The sequence below is a fragment of the Lynx rufus genome, unplaced genomic scaffold (assembly GCF_022079265.1).
Source record: "Lynx rufus isolate CCGP_SWC_20201006 ecotype Redwood Valley unplaced genomic scaffold, mLynRuf1.p SCAF_5, whole genome shotgun sequence".
Taxonomy (NCBI): domain Eukaryota; kingdom Metazoa; phylum Chordata; class Mammalia; order Carnivora; family Felidae; genus Lynx; species Lynx rufus.
Genome location: NW_025814867.1, coordinates 88,577,591 through 88,604,232, shown reverse-complemented (window position 1 = coordinate 88,604,232; position 26,642 = coordinate 88,577,591). Strand labels below are relative to the sequence as shown.

Genomic DNA, 26,642 nt, shown 5'->3' with positions numbered 1-26,642 from the left:
TGAGGCCCACTTGACTATCTCTAACTCAGGAGTCTCAGGCCAAGGAAAGTTGGGCTTGGTTCACTGCCGGTCCCACATCCTTTCTCTTCTTTCCACACGTACACCATCTTGCTAGACCTGGCCCAAAATCTCCCTCCATGAGCTCAGAGAGGTTGATAATGGTCCACCCGCCATATGGTAACTTTATCTACTTCACAGGGGTGATGCTCTGTCCCTGCTCACCATTCCAGAGTCACTTGTCATCCCCACTCAGCTTCGCACATGCAGCTCCTCAAATCTTGCCATGTGCTCTCTAGACTGTGGGCCTTTCCATGAGCCTGGGAGAGTGTTCCCCTGGTCAGTGGCCCTTCTCTCTTCTTTTTCCCTGACTAGCATCTTGTCAACCTTCAACACCAGTTCAGCAGGCACTTTCTCCTGGAACCACCCTGCCGATCCCCATGCTCACACCCACCTCCAGTAGATGAGGGCTACATGTGCTGAGTTTTGAGCTGCATTCTGAAAGAGTCATATCTTACATGTGGGTGATGTTCTCAAGATGGTGACTGAAATCAACATCAAGCCAGAATTACCCATCAGAATAGAAAAAATAAAAGACCAAAAATATCAAGTGTTGAAAAGAATGCAGAGCAATAGGAGCCCTCACCCTGCTGGTGTTGAGTGTGAATTGGTACAAAAACCTTTAGAAAACCATTAGGCAGTATCTACTGCTGTTTGGACCAACCTTAGATCTACCAATTCATTGTAGGATTATACCCAACAGAGATATGTAGTGACCAGAGATATGTATGAGAATGTTTATAGCAACACTGTCTCATAATAGTTAGAAAACAGAACTACCCAAATGCCTATCAACAGAACAGACTTTTAGCAAACCAAATTATGGTGTGTTCGTATAGAACACCATACACTAACAATTAATGAAACATGACTACATTCCATGACATAGATGAATCGTAGGACACTGCCTGAAAGAAGCCAGACACAAAAAGCATACATACTTGTACGGTTCTATTTATATGAAATTTAAAAGTAGGCAAAAATTATTGGTTACCCTTGGGGGATGGCAAAAGAATAGGGCACAACGGGTGCTTCGGGGTGTTAGTAATATTCTGTTTTTTGACCTGGGTCCTGGATACTCAGGTGTATTTAGTTTGTGACAAGTTTGTGCAATTTTCTGCATGCCTGCAAGTTTAAAAACTTGCCAAATCTCTAAGGACATGCCTTTGGAGACTGAAGCCAAATGAACCAGCTTGTGTCTAGGGGCTACATCCTACAAAAAATACATCTGTTTATACACTAAATACATTCAGTATGACAGGATGCACACATTCTAAGAGACGAAAGCACACATGGACCCCAAGATCAACTGATGATCCTCCAGGCTCCCACTCCCCTTCTCAGGTGCACTTTGGGGAACATGGCATTGAACAGATGGCAGACAGAACTTCCTCTTGCTCACGTGGGGTTCTTTTCTTTCTTTTCTTTTTTTGCTGAGCCTATAGTGCTAAACTTGAATATGTTACATATGCAGTTTTCCCAACAAATTAATAGCTTGTTGAAAATACTCTCTGCAAAAAATAGTCTCCTCCTTTGCGACAAATTGTTCAAGTGCTTCCACAACTCTAAAAATACTCTTTCTTCAATCCATTTCCTCTTGTGCCAGCCTCAACTGGCAGAGAGTTTGGTGAGCACCTCTCAACATACAGCACTCAACAGCACTCTCCTGCTAAACACAATCAGTTATTTCCAAGGCTGCCTTCCCCACTGAGCTGTGAGTTCCCAGAGCCATACCCTATTTCTCCTTAGGACTGAACACAGCTTCTGTTGAATGAATGGATGGATGTCCTAATGGCAGCTATGCTAACGGGCTCAGACCGAGTGGAAGAAACTTAAAAGTTATTTCTGAAAAGTCAAAAAGTTTATTCCTTTTACCGTGTCTTTTATTCCTGTGACTTATTCATCCCATAAGTGGAAGCCTGTATCTCTCCTGTTCACCCATTTTGCCCAATCCCCTACTTCCCCTCCCCTCTGGCAACCATCAGTTTGTTCTCTTTATGTGTAGGTCTGATTCTGCTTTTTGTTTGTTTCTTTTAAGATTCCACTTATGAGTAGAATCATTGGTATTTGTCTTTCTCAGTCTGACTTACTTCACTTGCATAATACCCTCTACGTCCATTCATGTTGTCACAAATGGCACAATATCATCCTTTTATGGCTGCATAATATTCCATTGTGTATATATACAACATCTTCTTCACCCATTTGTCCATGACGGATACTTAAGCTGTTTTCATGTCTTGACTCTTGTAAATATGTAAACATATGGGTGCATATATCTTTTCAAATTAGTGTTTTCACTTTCTTTGGGTAAATACCCAGTAATGGAATTATTGGATCATATGGTACTCTATTTTTAATTTTTTCAGGAAACTCCATACTATGTTCCACAGTGGTTGTACCAATTTGCATCCCAACAACAGTGCATAAGGGTTCCATTTTCTCCACATCTTTCGCCAACACTTGCTATTTCTTCTTGTCATTTTCATGTTAGCCATTCTGACTGGTGTAAGGTACTGTCTCATTGTGGCTTTGATTTGCAATTCCCTGATGATGTCAAGCATCTTTTCATGTGTCCATTGGCTATCTGTATATCTTCTTTGGAAAAGTGTCTATTTGGGTCCTCTGTCCATTTTTTAATGATCATTTTTTGGTACTGAGTGGTATAATTTTTTTTTAAGATTTTATTTTTAAGTAATCTCTACACCCAACATGGGGTTCAAACTCATAACCCCAAGATCAAGAGTCATATGCTTTACCAACTGAGCCAACCAGGCACTCTGAGTTATATAAATTCTTTTTATTTTAATATTTATGTATTTATGTATATGTATATATGTATGTATTTACTGATTGATTGATTTGAGAGAGAGATAGCAAGCAGGGGAGGGACAGAGAGAGAGACAGAATCCCAAGCAGGCTCTGTGCCATCAGCACAGAACGTGATGTAGGGCTTGAACCCATGAGATCACGACCTGAGCCAAAATCAAGAATCGGACACTTAACCAACTAAGCCCCCAGACACTCCTATAAATTCTTTATAGACTTTGAATATTAGCCCTGTAATTGGATATGTCACTTGAAATAAATTTTCCCATTTAGTAGACTGTCTTTTTGTTTTGTTGATGTTTCCTTCAAGTGTGCAAAAGCTTTTTATTTTGATGTAGTCCCAATAGTTTATTTTTGCTTTTCTTACCTTTACCTTAGGAGACATGCAGAAAAATGTTGCTATAACTGATGTCAGAGAATTTCCTACCTGTGCTCTCCTTCAGGATTTGTATGGTTTCAGGTATCACATTTAGGTCTTTAATCCATTTTATTTATTTTTATATACATGTTAGAAAGTGGTCCAGCTTAATTCTTTTTCATGTAGCTGTCCAGTTTTCCCAGCACCACTTACTGAAGAGACTTTCTTTGTTTCAATGTATATTTTTGCCTACTTTCACATAGGTTAACTGACATACAATTGTGGATTTATTTCTGGAGTCTCTATTCTGTTCCATTGATCTATGTGTCTATTTTTGTACCAGTACCATACTATTTTGATTACTATAGATTTATATTATATCTAAGACAAGGTCAATTTAAAAAATATATATGTTTGGGGGTGCCTGGATGGCTCATTCAGTTCAGCGTCTGACTTTAGCTCAGGTCACGATCTCACAGCTCATGGGTTCGGGCCCTGCACCGAGCCCTGCTGATAGCTCGGAGCCTGGCTCCCGCTTCGGATTCTGTGTCTCCCTCTCTCTCTACCCTGCTCCTGCTTGTGCTTGCTCTCTCTCTCTCTCTCAAAAAATGAACAAACATTAACTTTCTTTTTGATATATATATTTTTGAATTGCAAATAACTATGAGAATAAGGCAAATCAATGTATCATAAAAGGGCTAGGTAGACTGGAGCTACATAAAAAATTACTTGGGATCAGTCACATAAAACATGAGGGCCCTGTAGCTCACCAACAAGACATTAGGAGGAAATACCAATCCTCCCTCCCCATGAAGGTCTGCTGGAGCTGCCACCCAGAAGGGTTAATGGGGAATTTGGCAGGGGGAGAAAGAGCACTGGGGACTGGGACTCCTCCTGAATGAATTGGTAATTATAATGGATAGAAATTAAATCTATGCTCTAGTCTAGACCCCCAAAGCCTTGTGTTGTGATCTGAAGTTTTTATTACTCCTGGCCCCCATAGGAATCAGAAACTCTTAAGATGTTGACAGCGGGGGGGGGGGGGGGGGGGGGGTGGGGGGGGGTGGGGGGGGGAGGGATAGGAATCATGAAGATAATTCAGTTTAAACCTATCAGTTTAGGGAAGTGGGAACTGAGGTCAAAGAAAAGGCATTGCCCAGGGTCATTCAGCGCCTAGAGGCAGGCAGGACAGAACCAGGCCTTCTTGATCTCCCTGCAGTGCTCTGACCTTGGAGAATATGGACAATCAGGTTGTATTCTGATCATAAAGGTCTATCTCCTATAAAAGACTATGGCCTCCCAGAGGGCAGGACTGTATTCCGCTTGCTGTTTTTGTTTTGTTTTGTTTCTCAAGATGTAGACGGTATCTGCCACACATTAGGCCATTATTATATATTTGCTGGACAAATGAATGAATGAATGGAATGGAGCATAAAATATAATAAAGAAGCAAAGCTACAGGCAATACATGAAGACTTACAGATGACTCCTGAAATTCAGTTAACTCCTACCAGCCCTGCCCCTGAAGACATTTCCTTACTCCTCATCCTGGGACAAGGAGACAATGTCAAGAATGTCAGAAGTTTAAAGGCTATTAAAATACTTGGTCAGCCTAGGTCAGATCTGCAATTGCTTTAAGTCAGGCCAGCTGTGGAATGGGTGTGCGCAGACTTTATGGCAACAACAAAAAGAGAAACATGTGCTCCACTAGGAGACACATACACCACAGCCTCTGATACCACCCTCCACATGCAATTCTAGCGGTTTCCAGCTCCTTCTGTTCTTTCCCATTCTGAAAAGAGCCCCCAGTGATTCTCTGAGTCCTTGTCCCCTTTCTCAATGTGACACAGTGCTCGTGTTCTGTATGTGTGCACCCAGGGCCTCTCTCTGGGCTCGGGGCTCTCCTTAGCACCTCCAGTACAGCCAAGCTCCAGTTTAGCCAAGCTAAACCCCCTTGGGAGGACTTGGTGATCTCTCGCAATGAAGAATTTGGCAGAGCAAGAAAAGATATATAAATCAAAGCCCAGAGTTGAAGTTTCACATTATGAAAGCTGCATACAACAGACTTGAGTCTACGAGACATTAAACATGCCCTTCCCATTCTGCTCCCTCCGCAGCCTAGCTAAAAACCACAGCTATTTCATCTGTTACATGTGCTTCAACCAAAATCTTTTCAGAATGTCCCCACAGACGGTTTGCCAGCTCTCTAGGGGAGGTCAAAGTCAACACCCATACTTAGTCATGTGTTGCATGACTCATATGGGATCCGCCACAAACTGCCGAGGCGGTAAGGTGACACAGAGAAAAGCAAACAGTCCGGTTAGAGTTGGGCTTAGATCCAGGCCAAGGAGAGGAGCAGGTGAAAGGATAACCACCGCTAAGCTCCCCCACACACATGCACACACGCACACTCAAGGCCCAGCCTGGGCCCTCCCCTCTGTCAGAAATGACCACAGCCGGTGAAGCAGGTCCTAATCACTGTTGGGCACCAACACGGCTTCCACCCGCTGGGCTTGGCTCCAAATACCTTGCTGTCTCACATTCGTATATTTAATAGCTTTCAAATCCCCACTGAGGGAAAGAGGCAGAAGTAGGGAATTACCGACGATCCTAACTTTTTGGGTTGACACACACGTTCAATACCGTGGTGATGGTGGTGATGGTTTCAAAGATGTGTACACGTGTCAAAACTTAACAAGTTTTACACTTTCAATCTGTACAGTTTATTTGTTCCCCATCTCAATAACGCTGCTTTAAATTCTTCCAGTGAACTGTTGATAGCATTCCAGAATCACCCATGTTAAAAGCTGAGATTCAGGGTGCCTGGGTGGCTCAGTCGGTTGAGCATCTGACTTCGGCTCAGGTCATGATCTCGCGGCTCGTGAGTTCGAGCCCCACGTCGGGCTCTGCGCTGACAGCTCGGAGCCTGGAACCTACTTCGGATTCTGTGTCCCCCTCTCTCTCCGCCCCATCCCTGCTTGTGCTCTGTCTCTGTCTTTCAAAAATGAATAAACATTAAAAAAATTAAAAAAAATAGTTGAGTTTCAAATGTTCATTCATAAGTTGTGTCTCATTTCCTAACGCATTCTTTCATAGGAACCAGATGAACTCAGAGCTAAGCTACAGTCCTGGATTCCCAGACTTCTTCAGGAGTTTCATCCCAGGTTAAATGTAGCTCCTGCCTAGAAAAGATCATTTTCTATGCTCATCCCAATCCTGACTCCTTAACAGCAAACAGGGTTCTCGGCTCCTCTCCTAACCTCCACCAACCACACGAAGCATATTCCCCAGGTCCCTGGATTTTAATTAGGAAAATGAATTTAGGGGTACCTGGGTGGCTCAGTCAGTTAAGTTTTTTGACTGTTGGTATCGGCTCGGGTCATGATATCATGGTTCATGAGATCGAGCCCCACATCCGGTTCTGGGCTGACAGCACAGGGCCTGCTTGGGATTCTCAATCTCTTCCTCCCTCTCTGCCCCTCCCCTGCTTATGCACTCTCTCTCTCTCTCTCTCTCAAATAGATAAATAAACATTACAAAAAAAGATGAATTTATATGTAATAAACCTGCTCAGAGCCACTGTAACACATCTCAGGGAAAGAACTCCCCCAGTTATTTACAAGCTCCCACACAGAAAACCTACAATGCCCTGTGCTCCCTGGTTTTTAGTGGTCCCACACACAGGTATCAAAGTACAGAACCACCCGACAGAGCAGAGTGTTTTTTCCATTTCTGGCAAATACCACCCAGTCAGTTCTGTGCAACTCAGAGTCATTATGCTCTCCTTTCTTAAAGTCATGAGGAGCAGAGGGCCTAGGCCTTCAGCAGGTAGCACTCTTAGGGGAGCCCCAGAGGTAGCCCCAGAGGCTCCTGGGGAGCCTCCCAGCAGGATCTGAACTCAGGAGCTGACTGAGGATGAAAATCCGCCCTAGAAACCCAGGAGAAATTCTCACCCACCCTAGAGCCCAAGATGGGCTTGCTCTTCAGCCACTTATTCCCCAAAGGTGTGGGCTTGGCAGGAGACAAGCTATGGTCACCCCCACCCCCAGTGACAGCAGGCCTAGCAGCAGCCCCTCTCCTTACCCAGGGGTCTCTCAGCCACGGTGCCCCCAGAGGCAGCAGTCCTAGCTCCTACTTTAACTCCTTTGGTCCAGCATCCAGAGCTTGAGGCCAAATAAGTTCACAAAAAGAGAGGCCCTCAGGGGGTGACATTTGGCAGGCCTGGGCCCCCTCCCTCACACACACACTCTCTTCCCATACTCTCTCGGTAGGTCACGTTTCCACTCACCATGGAAATGTGAAAACCACCAAAGGTGAACCTGGAAACCCTGGCCCACTGAGTCTGGTGAAGACTTAAATGTCAGGGAACAGAAAAGAGGATGTCAGTATGTAGGGAACAGGGTAGGAAGAGGGGAAGGAAGTCTGGTTTCTCTCAACAGGAAGTTCTAGGAGTGAGGGGGAATCAGAGCACTTGTGAGAGGAAGAGGATCCTTATGTGCAATAGAAGATGGGGAGGGCAGAGGACAGAAAACCATCCACAAATCCTCACTGCCACTCAGCTCACGCCAGGACCACTGAGGGCTCTGGGGTCCCCCAGTGGTAAGGACATTACCTCCGACTCCTGGTCTAACTGAGCAGTATTTTGTAACTCAAAAGAGGGCTGCACCAGCAGGTTGACAAAGTCAACCCTGGAAAGGCAGAGTTCCACATACTCATTTGTACATCAGTCATGATTGGGAAAGTAAGATGGCTTCTCTACCACACATGTGATGTCATAGTGGATAATCAGGTTCCCAGGTCTGCCCACAAATGTCTATTTTACATGAGTTTAGGACTAGCAGTGCTACTTCAACGATATTTGCTTTATGTAGAACTTTGATTTAACAGGAAGATGTACCCTGAATTCCAATTTGCGAATTACCTGGCCCTGTGAAGGACTGATAGCGGGGCTTAGCAGGGAGGGGAGAGCTGAGGGTATAAACTTGCCAGCACGAGAACCTGTGCTTGCCATTTTCCTGAGAAAAGTAGGTCTGAGTCAAGTACTCCTCGGGTATCTGGAACTGAGGGAAAGGACAGGAGGGAGAACCTGTGCCCACCCAACCATGGTGCTCCAGTGGGGGGCCCAGGCTGTCATGGAGTCAGAACCTGAGCATGTCCAGGGGCCACTGGCCGGAGTCTGACTGAGACATTTGCTGCTCACTGGGTTCAAATTTTGATGAGAGTCAAGAGAACAGAGGTGAAGAGAGAGGATGCATTAAGTAGGATGGGGGCCTTCTCCACCACAAACCAGAGTGAAGGAGGAAGGCACCAAACTCAAGAGGCAGGCGGCAGGAAACAGAGCCATGTACGCAGGCTGCCCGTGTACGCATTCACTGCCCACCTGCATCCACAGCAGCTCCTGGAGCCTCAGTGGGAGAGGGCGGGAGGCGGCAGTGGGGAAGAAACTGGTGACTTACGTTGTACGCATTGATGATCAGCTGAATGATATTTTTGGAGTCTCCATGTAAAATCTCCACTGTTGTTCCAGGTATCAGGGCTGTAAAATTCTTGAAGGAAAAAAAAAAAAGAAAGAAAGAAGAGATATAAGCCAATTTTGTCCTTCTATACCGTCAGAGTAAACACTGGTCTCCTGAGCTAGACCAGTAAGGGCCCCCCAGCACCACACTCTGCCAGTCTCGCACACCATAAACTGGAGAAGGTGCCACAAGGAAAGCCGAGCACGGGCCCTGGGGGACAGAGCTATGCAGCAGGCTGTGGAACATCAACCTTCGAAGGTCTAAGTGCAAAGGGGCCTGGCAAGATCTGTTCCCAAAGTAGAATGTCCTGCTCCTTCTGGGAGGCCGCTCCCATCTGGCATGTAACAGACAACTCTCTGAAATTTCATCCTCTATGGACAACATACTCTTGATATTCTTGCCATCTTTCCTCAAGTCTACCTAGATCCATATTCCCAGCTTCAGCTCAAGGATGCTCACAATCTTTTCAGCAGGAGTAAAAGGGGAATCTCTTCTAAGTCTCTCAAATATGGCCTCTTTCCTGAATAGGGAACTGACACGTGAATGATGGCCTCCCAAGGACATCTGGGTATCTCTGGGTGAAATCCTGTGGCACAGCAGGCAGCCTTGAAGTGGCTGCCTTTCCTCTTTCATTTGTCCTAATGACTATGTCACTTATTAAAGTTTCTAGACCTCTAGAAAAACCCACTGCCCTCAGCCTGCCTTGGACTATGTGGACCTACTCCCTGAGCAAGGATGGCTTAGGCCAAAGTGGATCAATTCCATCTTGAAGTATCTGGAAGCATACCCAGTCTAGTCGGTGCAATCGATCCCTCTAAAGAAGTTACGTGTAAATGGCTGGGTTTTATCCTGCTATCTTCCACTGAACAACAAAAAAATAAAACCAACAATCCTCTTCCTTTGTTTTCATCTTCTAAAATTGATTCAGACTAACAGAAGAGAAAGAACTGAAGTTTTAAGTGGAATTTTATCAGTGATCGTCTCAGGCAGGAGCAATAGAAAGACATGATCAGACAGAGGTTATTCTGTGGATATTTAAGAGCAGCCCAGAGAGGGGACGGGGGCAGGCAGTCTGAGGGGTGGACAGGGTTGGGGAGGGATTGCTGACTCAGTTCTCATAACCTCTCAAGTCAAAGGAAGTCAGAGGTGAGCCAAGTTTTACATTTAGTTTACATGAACACTCCTTGAGCAACTCAGATAGTTCTAGTTCAAAATGTGACTTGCCTGTGGTTGTGAGGAAGAACACATTCACGAGAGGATTTTATAACGATGGCCCAGAGGATTGCCCAGGAAAAGTCTCTGAGACAGAATGGGTTCATACACAGACTGCTCTATTCGCCCAAGACATTTATTGTTTTCTTTGGGAAATCCTATCTCAGACTTACCCCTTGGTCTGCCCTACTCTGTGAGTAAGGCATAAAACTCTGGGAATACTGGAATTGGTAATGTAACCTGCTTCAATGCCTTAGTTTTCTTTCTGTACACTTTTATTTTATATTGTCCTTCCCTATGGATTACATTGTATATCCATTTCATCATCTGAAAAATGGGAGCTCCTACTGTCTCCAAAGTTTTCCTCAGGATCACATCAGATGCCCTATGTTTAAATTGCTTATAAAGGCATGTGCTGCTAAGTGAATGTTGAATAGCTTCATCAATACTATTATTTCCCACTAGATCAAGGCAGGGCTATATTTCACTTCTCCCTTGGATCTCCCACATAGAGGAAGGCTGGTAACACTCCTCGGACCACTACCTCACACTTTGCCTCACCCCACATCCTAATCTCCTATTCACCTTTGGGTCATCATGGGCCCCAGAATCAGGCCATTGGCTCCCCTCATTCCCTCTAGGCTTACCTTGTAGAGCATATAGTGGCTTTTTGTCACTGCAAAGATGAGGTTGATGTTGTTCTCTGCCAATTTCTCTCCAAGCAAGGCAAGAGATGGATAGTCCTAGCGCCAAGGCAAAAGGTCAAGGCTGTAATGTTTCCTTTTTTTTTTTTTTTAATGTTTATTTACTTTTGAGAGAGAGAAAGATAGAATGTGAGCGGAGGAGGGGCAGCTAGAGAGGGAGACACAGAATCTGAAGCAGGCTCCAGGCTCTGAGCTGTCAGCACAGGGCCCAACATGGGGCTCGAACTCATGAACTGTGACATCATGACCTGAGCTGAAGTCACTTAGCTGACTGAGCCACCCAGGCGCCCCAAGGCTGTAACATTTCTAACAGGCTGAGATACCATCCCCAGCTCCAACATGCATTCAGGAACCCACACTTGCTAGGAAAAGCATCTTCCCCTGGCCATCCTTAATAACCAAGCCCCACTGGCAGCTCCAAATTGGGGAAATATGCGGAAAGGATGTCCAGGTAAGGGCCTTTTGGCACCTCCCAAACTAGATGCATTCCCCTCACCCCTCCCAAGCCAGAATGGAGACATAATGAGTGGAAGATTCCCACAGCTGGTCTGTGCCTCCATCCTTTTAGGAAGGATGGGGCATAGAGGAGAGGCCCCCAAAGTCCAGCCACCATACCCTATCATCTACCATCAGCAACCATTATCTTTATCTTCCTTAGGACTTCTCCTCCCTAACTCCTTGCCCTACTTTCCTTCTCCTAAGCCCAACAACTAGGCCCCCCAATGTCTCTCATGGGTCCTGCTCACTACTCAGAATGGGCAGAAGAGGCTGTTGACCTCTCGCTTAAATGTTGGGCTATGGTGCGGGAGGGGTCCAAGCAGGAGGGGAGGGTGGAGGCTGAGAGGCAGTCTAATAATGTCCTGAAGGATTTTAAGGGCTAATGATGGGTAGAAGGGTCCTCATTAGCTCTACAGTTATCAAGTTCTATAGTTAGGAGTCCTTTTTCCAGACTCCATTATTCTTGGGATAATATGGAAGGCTTGAAACTGGAGAAAATGGGCTTGCCAAGCAAAGAAAATTACAAAGTATTCCCAGAATGGATTTGGGAAGGTAGAGGTACAGGTTTTTGTTTGTTTGCCTGTTTGCACAGTAAATGTGGCAAGATCTTGGTAACTATTGCATCTGGGCAATAGGCATATAGGGCTTCATTCCAATGATCTATTTTTATGATATATGTTTGAAATTCTGCATAAATTCTTTTCAATGACATGGTGATGGTCATAGACTGTTGACAGTGGAAGGTCCTTGGGGCCTCCCATTCTGTGCAGGACACCTGCAGCCCCACTCCTGAAGGTGACAGGACTCAGTGCCTCAGGGAGCCCCTTTCTAGAAGTCACAGTGTCTTATCCTCATTTATTTTGCCCTATAACTTCTATGCAAGTTTTGATCTCTGCAGGAGCACAGTCCCTGGCCTCCTGTAAGTTCACCTCTCCCCTCTGAGATCTATCCAGTCTCCCCAAGTCACTTCTTCCTTAACTAAATGCTTCCATTTAGGTGCATGATGGCAGAAGATGAACCAGCTGCAGAAATCTGTGAGAAATGTTCTGAGTTAATGAGTTCTGAAAGCCTAGCTGGAGAAGATGGACTAGAAACCCAACTCCCAGAACGGACTGGAAAGTCCATGAGTAGAGGGCCAGGTGAGCACCTGGCCCACGGGCAGGATCATGGGAGCGGGGCTGGGACCCCTGGTCCTCACCATCTGATTGGACACCGTGTACTCGTTGGCCTCATTCAGGTGGCACTGGCCATCGTGTGGCTGCACCAGGCCCCCCAGTTTTCCATCCAGTGCAATGTGGGGCACGTCGTCTGTAGTGAACACCAGCAAATGCAGCGCATCCTTTCTCCAGCCGATCTTCTCCTAAGGGACAGAAGTTTGAGGGGGGCCAGGAGCTTCTGACTGCTGCCCAGGCCTGCCCCAGGACATCAGAAAGCCGTACTGGCCCGTCTCCCTGGGTCGTGGTCTGAATCAGAGGCATTCTTCTACGTGCGTAGCCGGGGAGCACTCATAGAAACCACTCAAGAATGATCCACAGAACTCAGAAGAGACACAGCCTGAACTGGGGAAGCCTAAATGCACAGAGACACAGCTGCACAGCTGGGCCCGTGCAGGCCCAGGCACCCAGAACCTCCCTCCCAACCACCATATGCTTCTCTGTTCCTTTTGGTTATACCTGAGGGCTACCCCTTCTGGACGTTTCCCCTCTGAGCCTCATGTATTATTCCATCCCTGGAAAAGCCTTTAACCCACCTCAACCCAACCCCTGACAATGCACTCGGGATAGCTGGCCTTATCTAAGATGACCAGTAAGGGAACATTTCAGTCCCCCAGTGAGACACAAATCACCCAGAATGGAGTGTTCCAATGGTCAATAGATCTTGCCTTCGGAGGATTTGGTAAAATCTGCCATCTATTCTGATAGGTAGAAACCACGCCAATCATTAACTGAAATACCTCAGTGTTTAAGGTCAATAAGATTAGCTCTGTTCTCCCTTTACTGCTTCATGTATCCACTCCAGCAAAAGGCACAGCTACATACAGTCTGTATTGCAAGAGAAAGACTCTATTTTCTCACATGCAGCCACTGTGGCCCCAATGCTACAAACACCCCAGCCATTATTATTAGGAACAGCTGGACCCTGATACAGAGCAACAGAAACTGAGACATGGCCACTTTCTTACTAACAGTGAAAAGGCATCCCCAAATATGTTGGTGGCAGAGTGAATACATGCCGAGAGTTATCTACACATGCACGCTTGATATGGAAGCCAAAGACTGGATTCACAGACTTTACAAGTTAAAAGCTGTTGTTCTTCCAGCAGATGAGGAGTTGAAGGCATCACCCTCTTTCTTACCACCATATTGATGAATTTAACAGCCTTTAAGAGCCATAATATTTTCTCACTTGCTCCAAAAGCGGCGTGGAAATAAAACAATAATAATAAATGACAAAAAGTCAGACTAATGTGGGGGGGGGGGACGTTTTGTCCCAGATCCCAAAGTGTTTACAGTCAAATGGAAACAGGACTCCAACACATCCCCATTAAGGTGCTAATGAAGGTAAATACAGTGTCAGTGGAAACCAGAGAGGAGGAGGCTTGAAAGCCTTCTCAGGGCGCATGAAACTTAAGCTGAGCTGGAAGAACAGGAAGGGCTCTTCAAGGAAGCTGGAGGAAGAAATGCCCCAGAAGGCAGAAGAGGGGGTGGGCGTTGTAAGCACTAGCAAAGGCACAAAGAGGAGGCCAAGCACATTTTTGGGACCTGGAATAAGAAACCTAGAAGGCCCCTGACAGCAATGACATCTAAGCCATGACAAAACTGATCTGTGATATTAGAAGTCAAGACAGTGGTTCCCCTTGACAGCATGAATGGGGGTAGTTAATAACTGAAAAGGGTCACAAGGAGGCTTCTGGGTTGCTGGTAATGTTCTGTCTATTGACCTGGTATTTCTACCTTGTGAAAATTGACCGAGATGCTGCACTCTTTGTACAGTTTTCTGCAGGTATGTTAGACTTTGATAAAGAGTTTCAAACTGTGAAGTAGTTAAAGCAGTACATTATAAGCCGTGGAAGGGAGGGCACGATGCTTTGGAGATAAGGCATAATCAAGAGGGTGTAAACCAACAGTGCTTTTTGTAGGAAAAACGTGGATCTGTTATTCACAAAGACACAACAATGTGCTAAACACCCTGACAAGAAAGTAGAACAATCTTTAATTTGACAATGTGTATTAAGAACCTTAAAGGAAATCAGAGACCTAAAAAAATGGACAGAAAGATAGTTTCCATGGATCAGAAGTGTCAATGTCACTGAGAGGTCATCTGCCCCCAGACTGATCTATAAACTCGACACAATCCCAATCAAATGCCCAGAAGGCCTTTTTGAGAAAATGTAAGCTTAGTCTAAAATGTATATGGAAAGTCAAACAATGGAGACCAGAAACAATTTTTTAAAAAGAACAACCAAGTTGAGGGACTCGTTATCTAAGGTCAAGGCTTACCATAAAGCTACCATAATCAAGATAGTGCATTAAACATAAAGACCAATGGAGCAAGATAGAGATAAATAGACCCACGCATATATGGTCAATTCAACAGAAGGTACTAGAACAATTAGACATCCATATGGAAAGAAATGAAGCTCAAGCCAAAGCTCCCTATATATACAAAAATTGATTAGGACTAAGACAGTAAAGTTCCTGAAGGAAACAGGAGAAAGCCCTTGTGACTTCCGTATAGGCAAAGATTTCTTACATATCATGATTTATGGGATAAAAATTGATGAATTGGACTTCATCAAAATTAAAAACATCTGCTCTTTGAAAGATACCAATAAGAAAATGAAATGACAAGGTATGGACTGGGAGAAAATATTTGCAAAGAAATAAAAATCTGATAGAACCGATATCCGGAATACATAAAGAATGTTCATAAGTGAATCAGAAAACAAATTGAATTTAAAAAGATAGAGACTTGAACAAACATTTCACCAAAGAAGAGAGAGGAATGAAGATAAGCACAAGAATGGAGTCTCAACATTGGGTAGTCACTGAGGAAATGCACATTAAAACCACAATAAGATAGCTATTAGATAGCTCTTCCAATGGCAAACACACCAACCCTAATAATACCAAGTGGCAGTAATGGTGTGGAAAAATTGGAACTCTCATAAGTGCTAATGAGAGTACAAAAGTCCCAGCAACTTTGGAAACAGTTTGACAGATTCTTATAAAGTTACACATACACTTACCATCAGCCCAGCAATCCCACTCTTTGGTATTTACCCAAGAGAAATGAAAATTTATGCTCACATGAAAATTTCTACTCAGCTTTATATTTTTAAAGATTTTATTTTTAAGTTATCTCTATATCCAACGTGGGGTTTAAACCCTTTTGAATCAAAAGTCACATACTCAGGGTGCCTGGGTGGCTCAGTCAGTTAAGAGTCTGATTCTTGGTTTCGGCTCAGGTCATGATCTCACAGTTGTGGGTTTGAGCCCTGCATCAGGCTCCATGCTGCTGATAGAAAGCCTACTTGGGATTCTGGGATTCGTTCTTTCTCTCTCTCTCAAAATAAATAAATTAAAAAAATCAATTTATAAAAAAGAAAAAAGAGTTGCATACTCTACTGACTGAGCCACCCAGGCACCCCTCAATGTAAATACTTATTATAGCAGTTATTCATAATCATCAAAAACCAGAAACAATGTGCATCAAGTGGTTTACAGAGAGACACAATGTAGTACATCTACACAATGAAATATTGTTCTGGGAAAAAAAAAAAAAAAAAAGAACAAACTACTGATACACACAACTTGGATGAATCTCCAAAGCATTATGTTAAGTGAAAAAAGCCTGACTCCAGGGGCGCCTGGGTGGCTCGGTCAGTTAAGCGTCTGACTTCAGCTCAGGTCATGATCTCATGGTGCGTGGGTGCAAGCCCTGCATCGGGCTCTGTGCTGACAGCTCAGAGCCTGGAGCCTGTTTCAGATTTTGTGTCTCCCTCTCTCTCTGCCCCTCCCCCACTTGCACTCTGTTTCTCTCTGTCTCAAAAATAAATAAACATTAAAAAAAATTAAAAAAAAAAACAAAAAAAAGCCTGACTCCAAAGGCAACTTACTGTGTAACTCCATCCATGTGATACTTGGGAAAAGACAAAAATATAGGGACAGAAACAAATTGGTAGTTGCCAAAGGCTGAGAGTAAAGGGAGGGGTCAGCAATAAAGGGATGCTAGGAAACTTTCAAGGGTTCTAGAAATAATCTCTATCTTCATTGTGGGGGTGGCTAGAAGACTTTAGCCCAAAAAGGTGAATTTTACTCTGTGTAAACTATCCCTCCATAACCAAAAATTCCCTTAAAGAAGTATACATCTTTTGACTCAATTATTCTACTTCAAGAACTCTCTCTGCAAGAAGTATTCTGAAATATGCACAGCAATATTTTCACTAGTAGTGACAAAAAGGGATCTTGTTTAGGAATGGTTAAGTAAATGGAGGTATCTTCTTTCTGGCCAACAGAAATTATGTTCATAAAAAGTATGACCTTATGGTCAACAGGTGTAATGTTAGCTGGAAGACGAAGTATACAATACTTTAATGGCAGTGTGATTACAAACCATGTAAGAGATGAGCATTACTTTCTATTAAAAAGAGAGTAAGATCCATTCATCAGTTGATGGACATTTAGGCTCTTTCCATAATTGGGCTATTGTTGAAAGTGCTGCTATAAACATTGGGGTACAAGTGCCCCTATGCATCAGCACTCCTCTATCCCTTGGGTAAATTCCTAGTAGTGCTATTGCTGGGTCATAGGGTAGATCTATTTTTAATTTTTTAAGGAACCTCCACACTGTTTTCCAGAGTGGCTGCACCAGTTTGCATTCCCACCAACAGTGCAAGAGGGTTCCCTTTCTCCACATCCTCTCCAGAATCTATAGTCTCCTGATTTGTTCATTTTAGCCACTCTGACTGGCATAAGGTGATATCTGAGTGTGGTTTTGATTTGTATATCCCTGATGAGGAGTGACACTGAGCATCTTTTCGTGTGCCTGTGGCCATCTAGATGTCTTCTTTAGAGAAGTGTCTATTCATGTCTTCTGCCCATTTCTTCACTGGATTATTTGTTTTTCGGGCGTGGCAATATGGCCTTTTGTAGCAACATGGATGGAACTGGAGAATGTTATGCTAAGTGAAATAAGTCAGGCAGAGAAAGATACCATACGTTTTCACTCTTACGTGGATCCTGAGAAACTTAACAGAAGACCATGGGGGAGGGGAAGGGAAAAAAAAAGTTAGAGAGGGAGGGAGCCAAACCATAAGAGACTATTAAAAACTGAAAACAAACTCAGGGTTGATGGGGGGGTGGGAGGGACGGGAGGGTGGGTGATGGGCACTGAGGAGGGCACCTGTAGGGATGAGCACTGGGTGTTGTATGGAAACCAATTTGACATAAATTTCATATAAAAAAAAAAAGAGAGAGAGAGAGAGAGAAAGAGAGATTGAAACAAAACACACCATCATGTGGTTGGGGTAGAGATGACAGGCAACATCTTTCGCTTTTTTCCCATTTTTCCCCCCAACTATCTTTCAGAAGCAAGTATTACTTTCACAAGACTGGGTTTTGAATTCTGCTGGTCTGCTGTTTAACTGTTTCAGTCTCCTTTTCCTCCACAATGGCTTCCCAGAGGACTTGCAGGAACATAATGGAAGCTGGCAACAAGGACACAGAACAATGTGGAACCCAGGTGCCCCAGGACAGGCACTGTAATGTTGTTGCCACCCCTAATTACTCATGTAGCTTTGACCTAATGAGTTAACACTGCAAAAGCTTTTTTCTTGATAGGAAACCAGGAATAATAATACTTAATACTTACTCCACCTCCACCATGCCACTTCATCTTCACCACAACCTCTGTAAAGCAGGTAAAATACTGCCCTCGTGCAGATGAGGTAACTGGTGGTCAGAGGCATTAAGTAACCAGTCCAAGGTCACTGCACTAGCAAGGGCCAGAGAAGCCAGATTCAGATGATCTGCTTCTTACTCACAAAGCGAAACTACCCAATCATACAGGAGGAGAGGATGGTGCAGGGTGTGTGTGTGCATGTGTGTGTGCGTGCACGCGTGTGCGTGACCAACGAGAGAATTCATTCAAGTACTTAGTAGGCTCTCCACTAATGATTGCTGGGTCCAAGATAAATGTCTGTCAAGTTGAAAGGTGGCATCTGACACAGAAATAGCTCTACAGATGAAGAATGGCACAGCATAATAATAATAATTCTGTTTTCCCTGAAGTGGACTCCTGTTATGTAAGTGATGGCCCAGAGGCTGGGCTGCAGAGCACGAGTCAGAACCTTCTCATTCAGTCACCCAGATTTTTGGGCTCAGAGATTTTTTAAGCAGTGACTCCACAGAGAATTTACATTAGAAAGAATTTTCCTAGTGTCCGCCTGGACTATCTTGAAGGCTTGAGTTCCGTATTCCATGTTTGGAGCAGAAGGCAACAGTGGGAAAATAGATTATGTTTTGTTTTGTTTTTTAAAGAAAGAATAACTACAAAATGCAGTATGGTGTGGGGATCCAGAGGACATGAGCTTTCGAACAGATGAGGCTAAGTTCAAATATGCTTTGCGCTAACTGGGACACCTCTCTCAGCCTTGTTTTCTTAATCTGTAACATGGAAAAAAATCCTATTTTGCAGGGTTGATGCTAGGTTTAGACATAATTGTATTAAAAAGCCCTCAGCACATGAGAGGCTACAAAAAGGATCTATAATTATTACTTTTTTAAAAAATTTTAATGTTTATTTATTTTTGAGAGCGAGAGAGACAGAGTGTTAGTTGGAGAGGGGCAGAGAGAGAGGGAGATCCAGAATCCAAAGCAGGCTCCAGGCTCTGAGCTGTCAGCACAGAGCCCAGTGGGGGGCTCAAACTCCCAAACAGTGAGATCATGACCTGAGCCGAAGTTGGACGCTTAACCGACTGAGCCACCCAAGGCGCCCCTATAATTATTACTCTTAAGACTGGTAATAATTTCTACATTTCTTCTCTTCACCTTTCACTACTTGATGTGGGAGGCTCCACAATCATTGTAGGGACTATGAAGTATTGCATACTGAAAAGTTTTTAAAAGCCTTGAATTGGGGTGCTTGGGTGGCTCCGTCAGTTAGGTGTCTGTCTCTTGATTTCAGTTCAGGTCACGACCTCATGGGTTTGTGAGATCAAGCCCACATCAGTCTCTGTGCTGGCGTCGTGAAGACTTACTTGGGATTCAGTCTCTACCTCTCTCTGCTCCTCCCCCACTCATGCTCTTTCTCTCTCACAAGAAATAAATAAACATGGAAAAAACTTTAAAGCCTTGAATTAATACCACAATGAGATTCTACCTACCACACACCTGATAGAATGGCTGAAAGTGAAAAGACCAACCACACCAAATGTTGATGTAGATGTGGAGTCACACACTGCCGTTAGGAATGTAAAATGCTATGTGTACTTTGGAAAACAGTCTGGCAGTTTCTTGAAAAGTTAAACACCTACCAGATGACCCAGTAAATCCACTCCCAAGTCTAGAGATAAAAGAAATAAAAGCAAACATCTATACAAACACTCGAACACACTTACAGCAGCTCTGTTTGTAATAAGCAAAAACTACCAGCCATCCAAAACAACCCAAACATCTACCAACAGGACAGAACAGATAGACAAAAAGTGGTCCATCCACGCAAAGGAATTCTACTCAGTGACAAAAGGAAAGGATGGAGACACTTGACAGCACAGATAAATCTCAAAATAATTGTGCTCAGTGAAATAAACCAGGCTAAATAAGTATTTATACTGGATATATACAATTTTTGCAAATGCAAACTAACGTATAGTGAGAGAAAGCAAATTAGTAGCTGCCTGGGGTGAGGAATAGGAGGCACAGGAGGGAGCAAATGACAAAGAAGCATAAATGCTCACTGTGAGGGAAAGGATATGTTCATTATCTTGATCATGGTATCTGTGTGTGTGTGTGTGTGTGTATATATATATATATATATATATGTATATGTACATATATATGTATGTATGTACGTATCTCTCACAGGTGTAAACATGTCAAAACTTCTCAAACTGTACACTTTCAATACGTGTAGTGTATTATACATCAAGCATACCTCATTGAAGCTCTTTCATTTAAAGAAGACTTGGTTTGCTCATAAAGTCTCTTAATACAAGAATTTATACAAATAGACTGATGTCAGTAATGTGCTGGGAATACCACTCACACACGTTCTTTTGTTTGGTGACACTATCACGTAGCAGTTAGGGGCTGGTCTGGCCAGTCTCGGGTTAGCCCTACACCTGCCTCAGCTTGTCCTTCTGGCCTCAGGCAAGTTACTCAATCCTTCCCAGGCCAGCTTCTCTTCTATAAAATGGAGATGATAATAAGAGTAGCAATAAAATAGGGTGACGAGAAGATTAAACAGAGGAGGAACACCCAGCTCCGTGACTGTATGTGGTAGGCAACTACAAACTGACAGTGATCATCATCAGTATTTCCCTGGACTTGAGAATCTGTGACTTACGTCCGTAATTCAGAAGCATACAATCTTATCTTTGGACTGTAGGTTTATGGGTGATGTTTATTTTCCTTTCTGCTTATCTGCATTTTCTATATTTTTAGATTGAATATATTTTCTCTTAAGAAAAAAATTACTTTAAGTGAAACCAAACCTATTTATTTAGCTAAATTTTCTCCATGTCTCAGAGTAAAAACAAAAATTTAAAAGCCAATTTCATTTGGGGCACTGGGTGGCTCAGTCAATTAAGTGTCCAACTTTGGCTCAGGTCATGATCTCATGGTTTGTGGGTTTGAGCCCTGCATCAGGCTCTCTGCTGTCAGTGCACAGCCCACATCAGATCCTCTGTCTCCCTCTCTCTCTGTCCCTCATCTGCTTGCTTGCGTACTTTCTCCCTCTCAAAAATAAATAAACATTTTTCTAAAAAAAGCCAATTTCATTAAATGTCACTGAAGTCAGCCCTTAGATGAAAATGTCAGGGGCTGGGCGGGACGGATATGTACCAGACTCAGAAGCAAGAAACCCGGCATCTGGCCAAGGTCACGATTCACTTAACTTCTCTTTGTTTGATGCTCAGACCTGCATCAAATTCACCACAAGGTCTGTTTCAGCCTTCAAACCCCTAGTTCCCACACTCGCTCAGGAGGTGACCTTGCCTTTTTCATCACCGAAAGAAACAGATAACGGAACTTGCCTCCTCGTCTACTCCCAGTGGCTCAGAGTGTCTGGTCCCACAGCCTGAGGATGGCTTCCAGTCACAGGGGCATCCTCCTGGCATCTCTGATCTGTCTGCCCCCAAAGAAGAAGTGCTTCTTCCACCCCAAGGAAACACAGCTCATACAGCCCGCCCTCTTTGGAGAATTTGTTCTCTCAGTCTCTCTTCTGGTTCCCATCCATGTGCCTAAAATACATGCTCGTGAGCCAATTAAAATAACCCTTCTTGTGACCCGGCTACTCTGCCAATCTCACTTGCTTCTTTCTCTTTTGTAAGACTGGCAGATTTATGGCCTCTATTTCCTCTCCTCAATTCCTTATAATCAGACTTCTCCACATGACCCCTAGACAGCAGTTCTTGGATCCTGTCTTCCTCCCTCACGCACGCAGGGTTCTCTGCCCTGGCTGCACTTTAGGGCCCTCTAGGGAGCCTCACCAATACTAATGCCCAGGGGTCCTGACCTAACTGGGCCGATCTGCCACCCCGCCCTTAGGGTTTTTAGGCTCCCTGGATGAGCCTAACGTGCAGCCGAGGATAAGAATTAATCCCCTGGCCTTGGGCCTCACTCTTGTGGCCTCTGCACTGACTGGGAACTCCTGCGAGCCCCCTGCACTGTCCTACCCCTGCCCCTCTGGCTGCTCTCCCAGCAGGTGGATGAGGTCAGAGATAACATTCCCCACCCCTCCATCTCCCTTTGTGGAGATTTACTTGGATGACTCACAATCACAGCCGGCACTTGACCTTTCTCCTGAGCTTTACTCCCAGGTCTGCGCCGAAAACCAAAGCGTCTGCTGTGACCTGGAACTCAACTAATCGGAAGACGCGGCACCACATTTACCCCCAGATCAACCGCCCCTCCAGGCGTCCCCATTTCTGACAATGGGGCGGTCACATGCCTTCTTTAGAAACCTTGGAATTATCTTTTTTATCTTCTTTCTCTGGTTCTATGACAGCACCAGGCCTGTCCCAAACTGTCAATTCTCTCTTACAGGCCATTCCTGTGTTGAACCAGAGCCCCTGGACAATGCTACATACAATTTCCAGAGTTTTCTCTTCACTTCCTAACACACCAGGTGAGCAGGCATAGCCTGAGGTTCGCCTTCCTCCTGGCCACCCACCTGCACTCTGCCAGGGAGGTATGACTGTCACCCCGTGTATTCCACCTGTTCCAGGCAGGCAACACACATGGGTAGGTGACCATACTATGTGACACACAGCCATCCACAGACTGTGGCTGGGAGAACCGTCACCAAGCCCCAAATCTCTGACTCCATCCACGTCCCAGGAGGCAGACCTTGTAGTTCTATGGGGACCAACCAGCCTGACCAGGGCTGGGGTCAAAGAACTCTTTCCCAGGGTGGAAAGCTCAGTGGGTGGGGAAATTTGTCCTCAGAAAGCAGCAAAGATCTGGGGCTGAGGGAAAAGAGAAAGGGGTGCAGGACCCAAGCCCCAGAATCACAAGAGCACTGTGCCCAGCACAGGCTCAGCACTCAGTGAAAAAGGAGCAAACGAACACACAGACAGAATCAGAGCTGGGTACCAACGCCCTCCCTGGTCAGGTTAGAAGTCTTCGATCATGACACTCACGATGCCACCAGCTCCTCGTATGCTTTCCAATCTAGCAAACACCTTATTTGAAACCCCCAAATATGGGAAGAGTTAAGAGCTATCGAATCGCTTGCCGTCTGCTAGGAGCTGCAAGAGCAGGAGAGGGGCGAGGCCAGGCAGTCACTGGGGATGGTTCCTGGGACGGCCCCAGGCAGCCAGGCCTGGAAGTCAGCCAGGGGGACCTGGGGCTCTGTGCAATGGTGAAGAGGAGGCCGGAGTCCAAGAAATGGGGAAGCAGGAACGGAGATGCTAGACCAGGTCTTCCCAGCTTTGAGAAAATAAATAAAAATTGGCTCCTCCCCAGAGTGAAGACAAACTTGGTTTGTTTACCTCTAACATCTGGCCCAGGACAGCACGGGAACTGGGCAGTAGAGGATGTGGTTTCTCTGTCGTAATCCGGGACTGCAAGGTCTGACAAAGGAGGAAGGTCACTCAAGGGATCAAAAATAGGCTTCCATCTCCCTTGTCCACTTCCAGTCTGTCCCTGGGTCCCTCTTAACAGCTCCCCCACTGTACCTAGACTTTTACGTCATGGCAAGGTGGCTCCGTGGCAAAGCCACTGGGAGCAGGGAAAGCTTTATTAGGCACCAGGTCAAAGTAAGCTGTGCCTGGCACACAAGTGAGTGTGCATGATAGGGTTCACGGTCATGGCAGCCAAATACAAAGGCGGCTGAGAGGGTACACTGCTGAGAGTAACAGAAAACAAGCTAGAAGGGGCTACTCCAGAACAAACACACCAGGGGCTACTGGGCCCAAAAACTGACTCAGAGGAAATATATAGCACCTGCAGTTTGGAAGGAACCCAGAGGTTATCTTGTCCTCACTCCTGTCCAGTAAATGGAGCTTTCCTCTGGTGCCCCCACTACGTGGGCAGGGGGCCCACACACACAGTCACTGCCCCATCTGGCAGCCTGCTCCACTGCAGAGCAGAGATCTTTGTTAGAGAATTCTTCCTTGCCTTGAACTCAAACCTACTTCCCTGCAGCTATCCTAGCACCTCCCCACCCCTGAATAGCCAGGGGAGTCTATTCCCCCTTCTATGACGATGTCTGAGGTCACCTATGCTTTTCTCCAGGTATCTCTCTTCCTGGGTAACCTTTAACCACTCCCTCTAAGATATGGCTTCCAAGCCCAGCACCATCCACTTACTCACCCTCTTCCACTCTCTCACAGTCAATGTCTGTCTTAAACACAGCCCCCGGGGCCTATGCAGTTCCTGGGATGTGATCTGAGCTCACAGAGGAAAGCAGGGCTGGGACTCGGGTGTTGCATTTGGCAGCTGAATCTTCTGACTAGCTCAAATTAAGCATGTCAGTCCCCAGATCCATTTCATAGTGACCTGCTTACACACAGGGACCACAGCAGGGCATGTGAAGCGATGAGGGTAGCCTCAATGACGCCCGTACGGGAAAGTGCCAGGAAGGGCCTGAAATGCTGGTTCGTGGGAATGTGGAAAAGCTGATGTCCCTGCTCGGCTGCCTTAGGAAACATTGATGGATGCCTGCCTGAATGTGGGCTGGCCTGCTTGTTCAGAGGCGATACTCACAACACTCTCTGGTAAATGGTGTTCAAACCCCAAGGTGGCCTGAAGTCAATACATCATTCCAGGGGCATTTTCAGTGAAGATGGAAGCACTAGCTTTAAATGACTGAGTGTTCTGATCTCAAGGGCAATCTCATTAAAGTGAATGCTCACCCAACATAAAGGTATTAATACAACACATGGGCCTCAGTCGTCACTGAAGAGTCACCAGCCACATGCCCCCTTATCGCTGGAAAAGACCCACCATCTGAAAAAGTGTCTTGCCACAGCAGAACCACTGAATTATGAATGAGAAGGCAGATTATCAGAGTCCCCATTTTACAGATAATAAAGCCACGGTCAAAGATAAGCATGCTTGCTCAAAGGGCTGGGCTCCAACAGAATTCTGACCTTGGGACAGTACAAGTGGTCCCTCTGGAAAGTGCTTAGGGCTACCAGAGCCATGTTATAAGTGCTTCCTGATAAACAAGAAACTCTTAGTTCCAGAGAACAGTTGCATATGCAACTGTGTTCTCCCGGGACTGTACCAGTCCTCCTTACCTGGGAAATTGTAATGGTTCCTTAGAGGAGGACTTGCTGTCTTTGGAAGCACACGCCTCCCACTGCTCTGCTCCAGTGTGAACACAACAGTCTGCAGGCACTCTAACGTCAAGGTTAAGAACTCTGGCCTTAGAGCAAGGGGGCTGGGTACAGTTTCCATCTCCGGCTCTGTCATTTCTAGCTATAACAACCTTGAGAAATTACTCTGCCTTTCTAGGCTTGTTTCTTCATCAAAAGAGGACAAAACCACACTCAAAGGATTAAGTAAAATAAGCCCTGGGAAGTACATGGCATAAGGCCAGGCTCTCAGAAAGCACTGAACCAAGGTAATCAATAACATCATCAGCATTGGAAACCAAGAGGCAGGGAGACCAAGGGAGACACTGAAGGAGAAGAATGCTGTGATTCAGTCAGCGGGCCCTAAGGTGCCGTCTCTGTGCATTCTGCTGTGTGTTCCACTGTATCCCAGGTTGTTGGACAAGCACCTGTCATCCAATCAGAGTCATGAGCACAGGGACAGGAGCTGTGGCTCATTCATCTATGCATCCCCGCAGCACCTAACATGGTGTCCTGCACGCAGTAAGTACTCCACAGATCTTCAAAAGTAATGACGGAACACTATACGTTACCCTTTCGGGCAAGCACTCGGGGAGAGAACAAGTTGTGGGGAGGAAATGAAGAAGGAAAAAGGACTGACCTGGCCAGCCAGCAGGCAGACCCCACAGCAGATCTGAACACGGGGACCGAGTCTGAATTCGAACACGGCACATAAGGAAAACCGAGGTTAGTTCTGAGATTGGCTTCCTCTACCAGGCTGACATTCAAGTCTATTTCGGGCACTTTATAAAATAATCGTGTTCCCATTAGTTGTTTTTCCTGCTTCCATGCATACTTTTCAAATGAAAAGTTAAAAAAAAAAACCTTTTCTGTGGTTAAACACAAGGAGGACAAAAGTGCAGTAATTCTTTCCTTGGGGAAATGAAATCTTGGCCTGTGAGTCAGGATTTAGACATTTACTTTGAGCCCAAGCCCCAACAACACACAATACAGCATGTCTGATGTGGACTCCATGAAAGAGTCCAGTCTGAATGGAAGAGAAACATTTGGAATGTTGGCATGGCTGAACCACATGAGGTTATTTTTGCAGGAGAAATTATTAGTAGTCAAGTATCAAATATCATTGATTGTCAAATATCAGTAACTTCATGTGGCTCCCTCTAATGTTTACAAACCGGTTGTTTATAACCTTCCGGTGGATCTACAAGCTCAAATCAAACCCCTGCAAGCTCAAATCAGAAGCCATAGGGACTTTTCCCCATCTTTCTTTAGCTTTCCCCACCATACCTGCCAGTATACACTGACTAGGCTGAGTTGGAAAGTCCTGCCAGCTAATGGCATCTGGTTCTCTTCAGTGGATGTCCATGAAGCACCGTAAATACCATGGAGGCAGCCTGGTACAACAGGCGGGTGGACGGGCTTGGAGCCAGGTGACCTGTGGGTTC

General features: G+C 45.1%; 1 protein-coding gene across 1 annotated transcript in view; it reads right to left on the bottom strand.

Moving 5' to 3' along the window:
• The window catches only part of ITGB5 (integrin subunit beta 5), a 121,992-nt gene that overhangs the window by 42,431 nt on the left and 52,919 nt on the right, over window positions 1–26,642 (bottom strand). Inside the window, exons 6-8 of the mRNA XM_047099143.1 lie at window positions 12,373–12,534; window positions 10,620–10,715; window positions 8,701–8,790 (exon numbers count right to left, since the gene is read on the bottom strand). Coding sequence (XP_046955099.1) covers window positions 8,701–8,790; window positions 10,620–10,715; window positions 12,373–12,534 — 348 coding nt within the window. The remainder of the gene's footprint in view (window positions 1–8,700; window positions 8,791–10,619; window positions 10,716–12,372; window positions 12,535–26,642) is intronic.